General features: G+C 44.4%; 1 protein-coding gene and 1 long non-coding RNA gene across 3 annotated transcripts in view; one reads left to right on the forward strand and one right to left on the reverse strand.

The window, feature by feature from the left end:
- The window catches only part of Galnt7 (polypeptide N-acetylgalactosaminyltransferase 7), a 129231-nt gene that overhangs the window by 7103 nt on the left and 106331 nt on the right, over positions 1-15797 (reverse strand). The window contains exons 4-11 of one of the 2 annotated variants that reach the window (NM_144731.4): positions 14742-14872; positions 14402-14481; positions 11585-11767; positions 9093-9210; positions 7159-7281; positions 5656-5874; positions 1701-1799; positions 675-803 (exon numbers count right to left, since the gene is read on the reverse strand). In NM_144731.4, the coding sequence (NP_653332.3) occupies positions 675-803; positions 1701-1799; positions 5656-5874; positions 7159-7281; positions 9093-9210; positions 11585-11767; positions 14402-14481; positions 14742-14872 (1082 nt within the window). Of the gene's footprint in view, positions 1-674; positions 804-1700; positions 1800-5655; positions 5875-7158; positions 7282-9092; positions 9211-11584; positions 11768-11907; positions 12091-14401; positions 14482-14741; positions 14873-15797 lie in introns of both variants that reach the window. The other variant, NM_001167981.1, reaches the window with a different exon arrangement.
- Positions 9282-11028, forward strand: Gm51574. The gene is made up of 3 exons (XR_003947549.1): positions 9282-9406; positions 9521-9562; positions 10511-11028. It is a non-coding gene; the product is annotated as a predicted gene, 51574 (long non-coding RNA).

Consider the following 15797-nt stretch of genomic DNA (forward strand, 5'->3'; position numbering starts at 1 on the left):
GAAACCATAATCAGGATATGTTATGTGAGGGGGAAAAAATCTATGAGAAAATTCAATCAAAGGAAAAAAATTATACATTAATCCATTAACATGGTCAATCTTGCCAGAAAGCTTTAAACCTGCACAGCCCTAACAGAAAAGCAGCTCCAAGGGCTGCAGGGTCGTGTGAATAAATCTGACCTTTAAAACAACCAACCCCTATTCCAGTCAGCAGAAGGTGAAGAAACAGGAAGGCTCAGCGGCCATTTCTTATTTGCCTGTCTCTACCGCCACCTGCTGGACAGCAAGAGGCAAGAACTTTCTTCTTTAATGGTCTAAGTTTGTTGCTTGTCCTTGACTCATTCACATTTTTAACATTGGATTTAGATCTGAAAACGGCGCTGGTAGCGGCCTCCTGGAACACCAGCATTCGCGAGTTTCTGAGACTGGCACTGACTCTTCATGCCTATCACGGTGGTCTCGCTGCATGATGTCCCTGCTCCAGGGAACACAAGGGATACCTCATTATAGCTCAGTGATTCACCCAAGCAAGCAGGTGTAAATAACTCACGCTGGAAGTCCAAGTCACACATGTGAACACTTGGTCTGCAGATTTATCCATCTAAATTCTACTGGCTACTTGTTCCTGACAACGCGACAGCATAGGCAATCCCGGGAGCTGGACGACGGCATACCTTGAAGTACTGCCATTCCTTAAATTCATTTAGGTTACAGTGTGTGATCATGACTTTGGATCCATCAGGCCCCTTTGTCAAACACTGGTCGTACTGCATGAGCTGGTTTGCTTCATTGATTCGGAAAAGCTATTGAACAAACAAAATGGAGATGTCTTTCTCGCCAACACATGTTTTATGAAAAGGATGAAATATAACTCCTATAATTAACCTGAATAACTTATTCTATAATTTTTGTCCATGTTGGAGACCTCTAGTCTGCAGACAAGAACTACTGTCATTCTGAGATTAGTGAAGACTTCTATCAATATAAGAATTACACTCTTAATTCTTTAAGCCTCTAATACACAGAATGGGTAATTAACACATTTATCATTACCAACAACAAAAAAAAATTTAAAAGCTAGAAGCAAGCCTAATAGTTTTTTCACAACTGAAATTAGACATATGAAAATCCCTACATTAGGAAGCAAGAGAATATGTGTAAAATAATATTTGTGTAAAATACCTACCGGTACCGGAAGTAAACCAATTTCACTTAGTAAACCCCATTTGCAAACCTTTAGGGGTTAGGCTTACTCAGTCATCATTAGTATACGTTCCCATGTTCCCACAAGAACATACTTTTATCACTTGTGTGCAGACATTTCTACATTTCCCTATTTAAGTGAAATATTTTAGCTTTACTGAACATTTTTTATTAAGTCAAAATTAATAAATTAAAAACCAAACAAAGGGCTAGAGAGATGATGGCTCAGAGGCTAAGAGCACTGACTGCTCTTCTTTAGGTCCTGAGTTCAATTCCCAGCAACCACATGGTGGCGCACAACCATCTATAAGGAAGTCTTGGCACCCTTTTCTGGCATGCAGGCATATATGCAGGCATAACAAATGGATGGGTAGATGGATCTTAAAAACAAAACAAACAAGCAAACCAAAACCCAAACCCAAACTAAACTCGTCTGTCTGTGACCAGTGAGTCTGGTGGATCTCAGTGCTGACCAGCCCTGAAGGAAGGGGACTCACCTGGTTCCCACCCATCCTGTGGCAGGGTCCTAGCTCCACGAAGCCTCCATTCGTCTTCCCCATGCTATCAATACAGTATGCAGTTTCGAGGCCTCGGATCTAAAGGATGAAGAGAACCAACACACAGGAAACAGTATGGTTTGTAACAAGCCAGCACCCGAGTGTGAGACTTCCAAGTTCAATGTACTGTCACGGAGTTCAGGGCTGTTGTGGTGCCGGGCTGTAACTAGTATCACCAACCTGTAGGTCTGTTTTAGCATCCATGTGACTGAGAGGCACAGAGAGGCGAGCTCTGTAAGTACACTGGGGGCAGACAGCCGCTCTGGACACGGAACAGACCCTGCTTTCTCAGTCCTCTCACTGGCTGGGCAGCACTTCTTGGGGAGGGGACTCAAGGTGTCTCAGAACAAGGATAACGGCACACAGTGTGGCTCTCCTCTAACTACCACGGAGTGGTTAAATGGAGGCAAAAGCAAATAGCCATTCCGCTCATTTGGGATAGAATTTTGTGCTAAAATAATCACATTTAGAGGAATTTTGTCTTCATCTCAATTATAGGTCACTGTACCATTCGGATCTAGTGCTGATTCTGTGGGTTCTGAGGAGGATACGAGCTCTTGAGTCCATGGAGATGAGCAAGTCACAGTCCCCTGGACCACCACCACTTGGGGACAAGCAGGTGTGAGGTCCAAAGAGGAGTTGAATGTGCAGATGAAGCAGCCTACACACTGCCCAGGGAAGCTCAGACTTCTCAGGGGACATCTTTTAAATTGGGGTTTATTTCGGAATGCTCAGCAGATGAATGGAAAGGATAATGGAAAGGAAGTAAGGGGTAGATGGCAGAATGTGGACAAATTCCTCTGAAGATATAATTAGGACAGAGATGGTAAAAGGAGGGAAACCAACCCCTCATCCATCCTTCCATCCATCCTTCCATCCATCCATCCATTCCTCAATGCATGTGTTTTCGTTCATGAAATAATAAGTGGGTATCTACTATATGGCAGGCATGCTATATCTATATGCCTATATATCTATATATCTATTTATATGCTCCAGCGAACTCATAGTTCACAGCAACACAAAGGCAAAAAAAGAAGCTAACAAGATATCTATCATGCAAGAAATACAGGCCACAGGAGAGAAAAGCAAGACCATTAAGGAAGAGGCTGGGGAGTTGAGGAGGGTGTTCTAGGGTAGATCTCATCCAGGACACAGGAGGAAAATCTTGAAAGACATGGAAGTTAGCTGTGCCTGCAGATGCCCAAAGGAAGGCATTCAGCAGAGGCAAGAAGTGTGAGGAGGAGGAAGAGGAGGAGAAGGAGAGGAGGAGAAAGAAGGGAGGAAGAGTGTTGAAGTAGGGAGAGGCAAGCAGGAGCAAGTGAGGTGAGAGAGGGAGGAGAGTCCTGAGGTCACCAAAAAAGGCTCTGCCTTCATGGAACCAAGCAACTGGTGTGGTGACCTCTCTTTCTTAAAGAGCGGCGACATGACGTGCATTGCATTTCCAAAGCCTCTCTGATTGTTTCCGGTGTTTAGAACAGGCCAATGATAAGCGTGAGTTGGTTTGGGTGAGAGGTGATGGGGACTTAGCCAAGGTAAGGAAGGGCTAGATTCTGAAACTGATGCATGTGTGAGAAAAAGCCACTCAGTGAAGACCCCCCCACGTTTTTGGTATGAGCAATGGGCCAAGGTGGGCTGGAGAGGGAGAAAAGGCATTTGACCTGAGGTGGACTGAGATGGAAATGATATTCAAGTAAAGAAGTCAAGAATATGGCTGAATGAATATGCTTAGGCTCTGATAGAGAGGGGGGAGAGGGAGGGAGGGAGGAAGGGAGAGAGGGAAGAAGGGAGGGAGGAGACTGGAGGTGAGGATCAAATCTAAAAGTCATTTGTACAAAGATGAGTTTAAAGCCAGGGGATTGGCTGAGGTCAAAGGAGAATTCCTTCCTTCCACACAGAGGGTTTCTGGGAGATTAAAACGTAACTAAGTCTGGTCTGGACTGCCCCAGATTCACGTTTTTCTCAGCGGGTTACTGGCTAGATTTCTGTAACAGGAGAGATGGAATAAGCCTGCCAAGGAAAGACACAGGCATTATTACAGGAAGTCAAAGAGCAGTTGCAGTGTCCTCTGTGTTTCTCTTTCTACACCCCAACTCTCAACACTGCAGACTCTTACAGATGGGTTCAGTCCTCTCTTCTCTGTCTCTATTTCTTTCTCTATGGCTGCAATGTCACTGCGCTGGATGCTAATGGTCTCCAGATGTTGATTTCTGGAGAAGTCTCTTTTCTAGGGTTCGGCACAAGATCCTCAACCAACAGGAGCTGACAGCTGCACACGGCCTGCCGTCTAGAAGTCATCCTGCAGGTGGGAACCACAAACAGACCCAAGAGTGCTACACCTCAACACCTCCACGTTCCCTGCCCACTGTGCGCCTGCCTCAGCTGCCCCCTAACCAGCTGCTCAAATAGAAAACGAAAGCATCCCAGCCCTCATCTTTCACACACTGATACTCCGCACCCACATTCTCTGACAATATCTGTGACTTGGTGTTTGCCTTGGCTATGTCTTGTGCTCTGCCTTCCTCTAAGCCACAGTCACTGTCCCCAGTGGGTAGCACTGTTTGGAGAGGCTTAAGGGGTGTGGCCTTGGAGGAAGTATGTCATAGGCAATGAGTTCTGAGAGTCTAAAGACTCAGCATTTCCAGCTCCGTCTCTGCGTTGGCCTTGCAGTTTAGGATGTGAACTCCCAACCAGCTTGCTACTCCAGCCGCCATGCTTGCTGCCATTCCTTATTTTGCCCATTTCGATGGACTCTTAACCTTTAGGATCGTAAGCCCAAATAAACTCTTTCTTTCAGGGATTTCCTCAGTCAAGTTATTTTAGCACAGCAACAGATAAGTAATGAGTGCAATTTCCTATCTTTGAAGTCACCACTTTCTGTCTCTCTTTTTTTTGGCTCTCTGACTGGCTTAGGTCTTTATCATCCAGGTTTCAGATCTAATGTCATATCCCCAGAAAAGCCATCCTACCGTTCCGACCTCCTCAGGACTGTACCTCACACTCATTTCCTTTGGAGCTGTTACCATTTTGTCTTGTTCTTTGCTTTCCTGGGTCTCCCCCCCTCTCCCCCTCCTCTCTTCTTTCTCCTCTCTCTCTCTCCCCTCTCTCTTCTCTCACTCTCCCCTTCTCTCTCTCTCTCTCCCCCTACCCTGAACAGTATAAACATTCTTTGAAGAAAGGGGGCTGTATTTTTGCCCAGATGAATGACTGGTACACACCGGGGCAGTGATCAATATTTGCTGAATGCACAAATTAACAAACACACACGATCTTGAAAGCTGATAGTCTGCTCAATTATCTGTAAGGCAGCTGCATGCAGTGGCATAAGGCACAAGCGTGAGCACAATCAGAATTGATGCCACAGAGGCAAGTCAGAAGAAATAGGAAATGGCCGTAACAGATCAATGCCTCTGCCTCACTTTATTACCACTGCCCAATACCTTTGACAAGGGCTGTGCCAATGCCCTGTGTATTGGAAGGTGGGCAAGCGTCGTGAGAACCCATAGAAACTTGGCAGACCTAAGGGGCTCTGATGCAGGAGAACAGAGAAATGATCTTTAGTAGTTATGATCTCCGAGACAAGAGCAGTAAGTGAAACTGGAAGGAAAAGGAGGCAGAATGACAGAGGGACATGGTGGGTGCTGGAGCGGAGGAAATGGGGGAGAATTTGCTGACAGTCAAGTGTGCAAAGGCTGGGAGGGGGTGTGGTCTCGTGGTCAGGGCAGCTCTGATGATTTGGTACAAGGAGAGGGTATGCTCTCAGTGTGGTTTCAGCTAAACATTTCTGCAAGCCTTCTCTGCTTCCATGAATGCCTCCCCATTTTTCTCTGCCTTCTTTCAAACACTGACTCTGGATTCGCACATCTGGATGTCTGAATACAGGGCTGCTACTTACTTCACCCCACTCGACATTTCTGGGGGGCAAAGGGTAGTGGGCAGTGATGTCATAAGCGATTTCTTCCATAAACCACTTGAAACTTTTGCAGTTGTGATCTTCTCGAAATTTCTTCAGCTCAGATATGTCCCCGTAGGGCAGCGCCTTTGACTCAGGACGGCTAGCATAGAAGTAGTCTTTATATTCATCCCACCAGACTTCCACGACTCTAACATAATTCTGCAGAAACAAAAATTGCAGCCATTATGAGATGCAGAAATAACTGTAAAGGCATAAACCGCCCACCTTAGATGTACAGAATACAAACAAAGTACATTGAACTCATTAGTCACGATGTGACATTTAATCAATGGGAATAAGAGATAAATACCACTAATATGTTATTTTCCAAGTATAAAAATATCACGTATGTAGACTCAATTAAGAAGTAGTGTACATAAAAGCCAACCTTCCTGAGCTGAAAGATCATACATTCTAAGATATGCATTCTATTCTATTCTTCATTCAATGAACAGATGAAGAACGTGAAGCCCAGACAGGGCTTTTGAGAGCCTGGCTGGACAGTGGGGTTTATTCTCATCTCCTTCCTTTGTATCAGCACCACGTTACTGACACATACAGGAGAAAATCTCATCCTCAAACCCATCATTATGAAGAATTGCTCCTCGGGCGACTCGGTCTATCTTTTCATGACTAGAATGAAATCATTTTACTATAACTGCAAATTAACTGTATGCCTTCCACAGGTGGCCAACACAGAGGAATGGCAGCTACTGACCAATAAAATAAATGGACATTGTCATCACTGACAAACGTTTAACTTGCAGGTTTGGACAGAATTAGTGAGAACTTCCAAAATTAAAAGAGGAAAAACTGTGGCCCAGCAACCCCGGTATAGTGCACATTCCTTAAAGATGAGGATTCAGTCCACCAATGAGATGCCTGAACCTCTGTGCAGAATTTCCAAGCATTCCTTATAATGACCAATATTTGAAATGAACCTAAGTGGTCTGCCAACTGATGAATGGATAATGAAAACGTGATATGCCCAACAGAATGCCCAGCCTTTAGAGAAAAGGAAAGTCTATCATCTTCCACAAAGCACGGGACGTTATGGTGAGTGAAATAAACTAGGCACGGGAAGAGAAACGTGTGTGCTCACTCACGGGAAGGATGTGAAGGAAACCAGTGTACAGAACACAGTGCAGCGCTGGGTACCACAGGATGGGAGTGGGAAGGTTGTGGAGGAGATGTTTGAGCAAAAGACACAAAACTTCTATCACAGGAGAAACAAGATGCGGAGATCTCTCGTACATTAGTTACTACAGTCAATAACAAGGCATTGGGTAGCATGCTAGGTAGTCTATAAACTAAATGGATTTTAACCAGTTCACAGTGTATGTGTATCAAATATTGTTATACAGCATAAATACTTCCACTCCTTGTAGTATGTAAATTTTACTTCTCTTCCCTTCTCTCCTTTTAAAAACAACACCACCTCACCTTCAGAGTTGGAGAGGAGCCAACGTAAAGGGGTGGGGGGTTTCCTTGCCAGCCCTCAAGACGGTAGATGTGCCCAACACGAGAACAAGGCACAAATAACAATTTGCCACCGCACTGCCAGATCTGTCAAGGGAGAACGTATACTGTGAAAGTGATCGGAAATGCAAAAAATAAATACTGAAAAGTTTGTTCTGTAAATGTTAATTTTAAATTAGACCTAATGTCCACATTGAATTCTAAGCTAATCAAATTCTAAAATAGTCCATTACGTTAGAAACACAAGTAACAACAAGGAAGGCTGAGGTGAGGTAAGCAGTGAGTTACTCTTAGCGAGTTCCTCCCTGTGTTCTTCCAGAGCCAGGAGCCCTTTCTCCACACAACCTCAAAATAATGCAAACCCTCACTCAGTCTTAACACCACCTGTTGTTTCCGATGCTAATCTATTTCCTAGCTGGGTGATTACTGTAATCACCTCCTAACTGGCTTCATAACCTTGACCTCCTCTCTAGTGAACTCTGGCCTTATTTATAGCATGCGATTACTGAGCTTTGGGTCCTGTTCTCTACCTCCTTGCTTAGTGTCTTTGTTGGCTGCCACCTGCTTATCAAACCAAGAGGCGGGGAATCTCTTAGTGTGGCACTAAAGACTCTTTAGCATGGCTCTGACTGCTCCGGCCCACTTTGTCTTTAGTGGCTTCCCTGATCACACTCCTTGACCTCACCTAACGGCAGCCGCACTTGCTCTTCACACTCAGACCCTTGCCCCTACCCTTGTTCTACACACTTAGGAGGCCCGCCTCTCTCCTCCCTTTATCTCTGCTTATGGAAGCATCTTATTTCCAGCTCCAAGTCTTCCTTGATCGTGGTGGCATTTTCTTAAACCATCAACTGAATGCCTCTGCCTTTTTTTTTTAATAAATTCACTACATTATAATTTTCAAATATTTCTGATCTATAAGGTGGTTGTTGTTGTTGTTTTTTGACAATTAAAAGTTCTTTGGAAGAAAGATTAGTTGTCCCTAGTCTAACCCTCACAATACTAACACACAGGATATTTAAGACAAGAAGGAATGAATATCTGAAAAACTGTAATCTCTGTCCCTCCCCGAATCTCTGAAGATGGGACAGGGCCACAGTAGAGTTGGACCAAGCAGGACGGCACCTCCGCTGCAGAGGGAGGAGGTTGGTCCCTGTGTGACTGTGTCTGTCACCATGTCCTATGTCAGTAGACGGTCAACATACAGCCCCTTCAAAAAGCTACTATAATCCAAGGTTCCATTGAGCAAACAGTCTGGGAGCAGGGCATTTCCATTTCGGAAGCTTGTGGGTCCTAATTCCGGGCTGAGCGCTGCAGACAACTAATCACTTTATTTATCCTAAGAGCTACGCTTTATTGAGGCATTCCTAATAATTTAGAGAAACTCATTATGTATTTTTCCTAGAAACAAACAAGTACCACCTCCCACGACCCCCAACTGGCCCCAGCTGGCCTTGGTGTCTCACACCCTTACTCTCAGCACTCAGGAGGCAGAGGCAGGCAGACCTCTAAGTTTGGCTGTAGCCAGCCTGGTCTACAAAGAGGGTTCTAGATCAGTCAGGACTACATAGAGAAACCTTGTCTTTAAAACCAACCAACCAACCAACCAACCACCCACCCACCCACCCACCCAACCAACCAAATTAGCTTTATTTGAAAGTGAGAAAACTTGGGTACCCCATAGTAAACAAGAGGCAGGGGATGGTGGCATATGCCTTTAGTCCCAGCACTTAGGAGTCAAAGGCAAATGGATCTTGGTGAGTTCAAAGACAGCCTGGTCTACATAAAGAAGTCCAGGACAGCCAGTGTGGCAGAGAGAGACAGGTCCCACTCCCCCAAGTAAACAAACAACCCCCCAAACTAGTTAGAAAAGAACATTTGTTTGAGTGAAATGTTACCTTGTATGAAATTTCAAAGTTTTCACCACCCCAGATCTGGAGACCAGGATCATAGAGACCCAGTTCGAAGAAGAAGTCCTTCTCTATGGCAAACAATCCACCCGCCATAGCTGGAGACCTAAGGAAGGACACTGCATGTGATGACTGTTAGACACAACGCCCTGGCACCCCGTCACCAACAGACAGACAGCCTTTGGGAACACAGTGTAAGGATGCACAGAAGACGCGAGACTGATGGCCAAACATTAAGAAACTGTAAAACCTTCACAAAGGAACGTGCTCAATCCCTGGGCGAATTTACCAAAACTTCTGAAGTAGGTCCTTAGAGTACTGCGATGCTTTGCCGCTAGAGGGCACCTTGGTTCTTTTGTTGATTTAAACAAGCCTGCCATTAAGATAAAATTTTCTCTTTCTCTCCCAAAACACAGAACCATGTGGACATTGCCTGCTGACTTCTCCCTCAGTGATTTGTGAGTCATTCTGGGATGAATGAAACTATACATCAGGGAAGGAGTCTGTCATTTTTAAATTTTATAGCTCAAGGCCTTGCCAGATAATGGTATAAACCACTGTTGAACAGTGTGGTTCATTCAGAGTTTGCAGTTGGGAACACAGCAGCGACCTAAGGATCAGGACACGGGGCATCAGCTTGCACTACAGGAGGAGGTGGGGGTGCAAAAGGGTGCCCCATGGGCTTGCTGGGACAGATCTTAGGTCTGGTGCATTTTAGGAGAAGGAGAAAAACCAGTCTATAACATTTCAGGGTCAAGTCACCCCCACTATTGAACAAATGATAGCAGAATAATGTCACCGTATTCTAGGCATTCCTTCTTAGCATTAAGCAATGATTAATGCACTATGATTTGTAAGCTGTAGGAACTGGATATGGTTAGGATTCTGTATTCCTTGTTCACACTAATGTCCGTCTATTCCTGGGTCCCGCTGGTTCCACCGTGAAAAGGTGTGTGTGTGTGTCATTTGTGTACCACTCACTATTGTATAAACTCCCTGGGAACACATTTAGTTATTAATATTTTGAAAAGGCCATCTCTTCCCTAAAATAGTGACCGGTGCTTAGTAAACAGTCGACAACCCCATGTCGAGCAGACAGTGAGTCAGGTTCCTATTTTTTAGGACTGACGGAAAGTCCCATCAAGAAAGAGTTGTGCTTGTTTGCCCTTTCTTCTTAAAATACACTGCTTAAGTCACTAAGCCGGTACATTCTGGTTATACTTCCCAGACATATTTGCTTAGCTGCCGTTGAACATTATTTCATTACGTTTGCACTCTTCCAACACATCCCACTCACCTCAGTCCGTACTCGGAAGGGGTGGCTTATCATCCCCACAAGGAAGCTGATTAAAGGGACCCCCCCTTAACTTTCCCTAAGCTTACTTCTAAAATATGCCTTCTTACAGAACTGCGGGACAAACCAAGGTTGGCATCTTTGCCTTCTAGGTGACATGTGAGCCCAAACCGGTCAGCAGCAGGTTCCGGGACTATTCTGAACCTTACGATTTTGAATGACAATTTGGAAGACGCCCAGGAAAAGCTTGGTCATTTCCTCATGTTTGCCATCCAGCGTCCTGATCACAACATACCCAAACCCACAACACGGAAGCACTGCTCCAAATGAGTTCTGACATTCTGAGCACCGTGACTGGGACAGACAGACTGGAAGCAGAACCACGGGAGAGGAACAGACAATAGACAGACAGACAGACAGGAAACACTTGTGGACATGGGCTACATGTCCACACATTTCATTTGGGGGCCACTTTTTTCTTTTTGAAAGCCTGTAAAATGTTTCAATTAGAAGATCAAAAGGAGATCGTGAAGTCGATCATTCTGTTTGAAGAGCCACAAGCCAACATGGGGATGGAGCTTTCTGTTAATCAAGCAATCTTTTGAGAACCAAGCAACAAAGGATTCTATGCAACGTTTTCTAAAGTGGGTTTTTTTGTTTTTTTTTTGTATTCATCACATTTAACTGATACAAAATTAGTATCAGAGATTTAGCATACAAAACAAAGGGGGGAGAACTCAACATCCTCTTGCTGGTGTGTCCTTCCCCGTTGAATGCTGCACCCAAGACTTCAAGGGGGCCACTTGCAAGTCTGGAGCTGTCCACAGTTTATGTGGTTTGAATGTACAGAATACACTCTGTCGTTTGGTCTCCTAGGACAGCAGGAAAGGGTTGTTTCTTCCCTTCCTGCTTAGGCTTCATTGATAAGAACAGATTTCTGTTTCCCGAATGAAAGAGTCCGATTCACAGATTCACATTAGCGGAGCTTGCGTTTTGGGTGAAAGCTGTTCGAGGAGCCAATGTGAATTCATCAAAGCGCTGAGGCTGCAAGGAGTAAAAGCTCTGTCGGGATCTGAGGGGACAGACAGCTCCAGTTCTTACAGGGAGGTTTCAGCAGGGCCAGAGGGTTAATAGGTTAGCAGCAACCAGAGAAAGGGGGGAGGTAGGTAAGCGACTTAGTGATTACCGATACGGCTCAGTTTTTGTCTTTCTCAGTCTCTTCTCTCGAGAGGTCAGAGGCACCCGTTTCCAGAGCATACTCCAGTCCCATGCTCCTCGGGCATACCCATCTTCATCACCACCCCCTTGGGGTATAATTTCATATGTGTTGCCGCTTATGACATCTATAATCGGCACAGTGCAAATGGTTCTGTGTTGTGTTGATGATGCAGCAAGATCAAATGGAAACATGTATGGACCCACATAGTTACACGAGTTCATAGGGAAGGAAAAAAAAAGAGGACTTAGGTAAACATTCAACATAAAAAAAAGTAAAGTAATACTCTTTACCGATAAGGCTCAGTTTTATGCTTTCTTTTGGCCTTTTCCTTGTGGCTTAGTGGGATACGTTTCCATAGCATACTCCAGTCCCAGGCCCCTCTGGCAAAACCATCTTCATCCCCACCTTGCTGTGGTTCAATGGAATAATCATTCCCGTCTATGTAATCTATTAGAGGCACAGTACATGTAGCTCTGAAACATTTACAGAAAATGAAAACGCATTTAAGAACCCCAAACTGACTAGGTCACCACGCCTAGCTACACGGGCTCCGCCTGTCTTGGTCGCACTCTGTATTAGGAAAACGACTGTCTAATGGGGGTAGAGAGTAAAATAAGGTCTCGGGACGGCCAAGCCTGTGTTAGCGGAAGGGCAGAATGGAAGGATATCCTAGCTATCCAAACAAGGGCCATGCTGCGGAGATTATTAGACGCTTCCTCCTTGTAACTGCGGCATTAGTGGCAGCTATCCTGTACTAATTCTGTATTGTTTACAAGAGCTCTCTCGCAAACACATAAGTGGATGCTCACAGTCAGCTATTGGATGGATCACAGGGCCCCCAATGTAGTAGCTAGAGAAAGTACCCAGGGAGCTAAAAGGATCTGCAACCCTATAGGTGGAACAACATTATGAACTAACCAGTACCCCGGGGCTCTTGACTCTAGCTGCATATGTATCAAAAGATGGCTTAGTCTGCCATCACTGGAAAGAGAGGCCCATTGGACTTGCAAACTTTATATGCCCCAGAACAGGGGAACGCCAGGGCCAAAAAGTGGGAGTGGGTGGGTAGGGGAGTGGGGGGGTATGGGGGACTTTTGGGATAGCATTGGAAATGTAAATGAGGAAAATACCTAAAAAAAAACAAAACAAAACAAAAAAAACAAACAAACAAACAAAAAAAAAAACAGGAGCTCTCTCCCGGTTGCTTTCTCTGTGTCCCCTATTAAAAATAAAAGTGTGTATGCACTTCCTCTGACAGCACGTTCTTAACAGCTTCTTCCAGCTCTTCGTTCCTTTCTGATCCTTTGGGAGGAGTTATTATGAACACATCTTTCCTGCTTTTATTTAATTTTCTTCCCTCCTTTAAAACAAGCCACTTGAACAAAACTAAAACCTCAGGTTCTGTGTTGTGTTTTCAGGATCTACTGAGGAATTTAAGGAATGAACCAAGAATGTGAAGGATTAAAAAAACAAAAATACTTGCTTTGCAGTTGGGTTTAGGAAAGTGCTGGCACTGAATAACCAGCTGGGTGCTAAGCTGCCATCACAGTCACAATGACCTTGGTCTCTGCTCATCATATCAGAAGGGACAGAGACTAGGCTTCTCAAAATGGAGATCACAGAGAAAAAAAAATCTCTGGGGCTTAGAGCCTTGGTAGGATAGAAGGGAATTCTAGAAGTGAGCTTACTTCTTTCCTGAACAGAAACTCACAGGAGGGCCACGGTGTGACACACGAGCTTCCCACGGAAACCTGGAAAGCCCCTTTCTTGCTGCTGGGTAGACTGCCACATTGCCCTGGAGACAGTGACCTGGCCACCTGGTCAGGTATCCTTCCTCTTGTCACGTGCTATTCACAATTTAAAATAAATGGTGAAATGTAAAAATGCCCAGAAATCGGTCTGCCAGTTCGTTAAATACTGGACTTGTGGCACATGTATTTTCCTAAGCCTTAGTGCCGATTTTTAAAGTATGGCTGGCTGATCATGTCTACCTGGCAGGGCTGCTGTGGGAGGAAGCCAGACGGCATGTGACGGTGTTTATCATGGGCCTTCCTTCACCTTAAACCTGATGACAAAGACTTCCAAGTTCTTCATCTGGCCCGTGCCATTCAACACAAGAATAGGCTGCCTTTGCCTAGATTCTGAAATAGTCAGTATTCTGGGGAGGAAGCAAAAGCTTTTGGAGCGAGGGACCGATGGAGCAAGGGACCGATGGAGCACGGGACCGATGGAGCGAGGGACTGATGGAGCGAGGGACCGATGGAGCGAGGGACCGATGGAGCGAGGGACTGATGGAGCGAGGGATGATGGTGTTTCGGATGGGTCTGTAAACTTAATGGTTATCTTTCCATGGCACAGCTCTCTATTCCTCAACCCTGAAGTTTCCATAGGAACCCAGAGACTTGACCCAAGGAAGAGTTGACCCTTTACCATCTAATGTAATCATTTCAAAGCTGGAAGAAACCCAATGGCTTAATGACAAGTCTTCAGAGCATTTATCCCGTTTAGAAGAGACAATTAATGTCAAAGTCTCAACAGAAGATGGAGACAGCTCTGCAAGGGGACACCTAGCTTCTCCCCAATACAGGCTGGCTACGTTTGGGTCAGCCCAAAGCATCCACCTAGCTCCACCCGGGAAACAAACAGTGCAAGGAAAACACTTCTCACACAACATCTGGCAAACTAGATGGAATGGGGTCACAGAGGAGAATAGTGTTTGTCCGTCTAGGACGAGGTTTTACTTTTCAACTAGGAAAGAAAAAAAAAAAAGCAAGGTGACGTTACCTGTCCTTAGATATGGGGGCTACAAGTGGAGCATACCAGTTAACTGCCACCTCACAGTGGGCATCAAGGTATATCAAAACCTTAAAAAAGAGAGGCAGGGTGAAAAAACACTCCTCACATATGGCACAGCAAACATCACACACATTGTAAAGTTAGATGCTAATACAAGTTAGCACTTTCGTCAATCTTGACATATAAGTTATGCGTTCAAAACAACATTCTCATTTCAATTAAAAAAAACAACAACAACAAAGAAAAATTCCAAACTGTATCTGGATCCTTCCGTTACCAAAACGTTAGTGCTGACCCTGTACCCAGTGCACTAGCGCATACTTCCTACCTGTCCGAGTTTAGCCTTCTGTGCGCCAATGCTCCGAGCTTGAATCAAACCCTCTCTTCTCTCATTTCGAAATACCTTCACGAGGCCATTCCATAGCTTTATATACTCATCCAGTTTCTCTTTTAAGTGTTCTGTGAATTAAAAAAAATTCAACCAACATTATAGACTTTTACATAGAAACATTTTTTTTCCTCTCAAGAAACAAAGATTGGACCACATTTCCTTGCTATTGTAAAAACCAGCAGCAGCAAAGAGCTGTGCTGTGCCGTCACTAATTGTACATGGGTCAGACCTATGGTGAGATCAATGAAGATGGAAGGTAAGGGTGGAGGTGCCAGTCAGCGGTAGACCATGTGTGAGAAGCAGTTCCCAGGGCTGGGTTTGGTCCTCTGCTGTCACACCAAAGAAAGAAGGAAGGCAAAATGTGTTTCAAGTTAATTTTAAGCTTAATGTATCTATGGGGGATTGGGTAGCATAAAGAAAACATTATCAAGCATCCCTGTGAACATTGGATAATCATTAAAAGTTTAACATGTCAGGTTTAAAAAATTAAAAAGAAAAAATATAATATTTTGCAGTTGAAAAAAGTTCAGGATTTCTGAAGATACTCAGTCTACTGATAAGGTCATGCTATTTCCCTGGAGTTTGCACAAGGCTATGGGCTGCTCAAAATTTTGTTTCTGGGCCATCTTTCTCCAACCATAATAGATACAGAAAATCGCTGTCTTGCTGTGATCAAGTCGATCCATCCAAGTTGGCCCGGAGCAATCAAAAGACACATTTTTGTCTGTAGCTTAGCATTACAAGTATGTGTATAATTAAATTATAATCATTATAATTACATATACATATATGTTTGTGACTTAGTAGAGGGAATTCTATGTTGTGAAAACCGGGCACAATTGGCAAAGTTTGCACCTTGGCTTCTCACTGTAAAATAACAGCTTTTGTTTATCATTGTGAGCCCAGGAAATTGGCTCACCAGCTAGAATAAGCTCCTGTATCCTGCTGAGACACTTCCTGAGGACACAGAAATTGTCCTAAAATTGATAAAAT

This window comes from Mus musculus, chromosome 8 (genome assembly GCF_000001635.26).
Source record: "Mus musculus strain C57BL/6J chromosome 8, GRCm38.p6 C57BL/6J".
Classification (NCBI taxonomy): domain Eukaryota; kingdom Metazoa; phylum Chordata; class Mammalia; order Rodentia; family Muridae; genus Mus; species Mus musculus.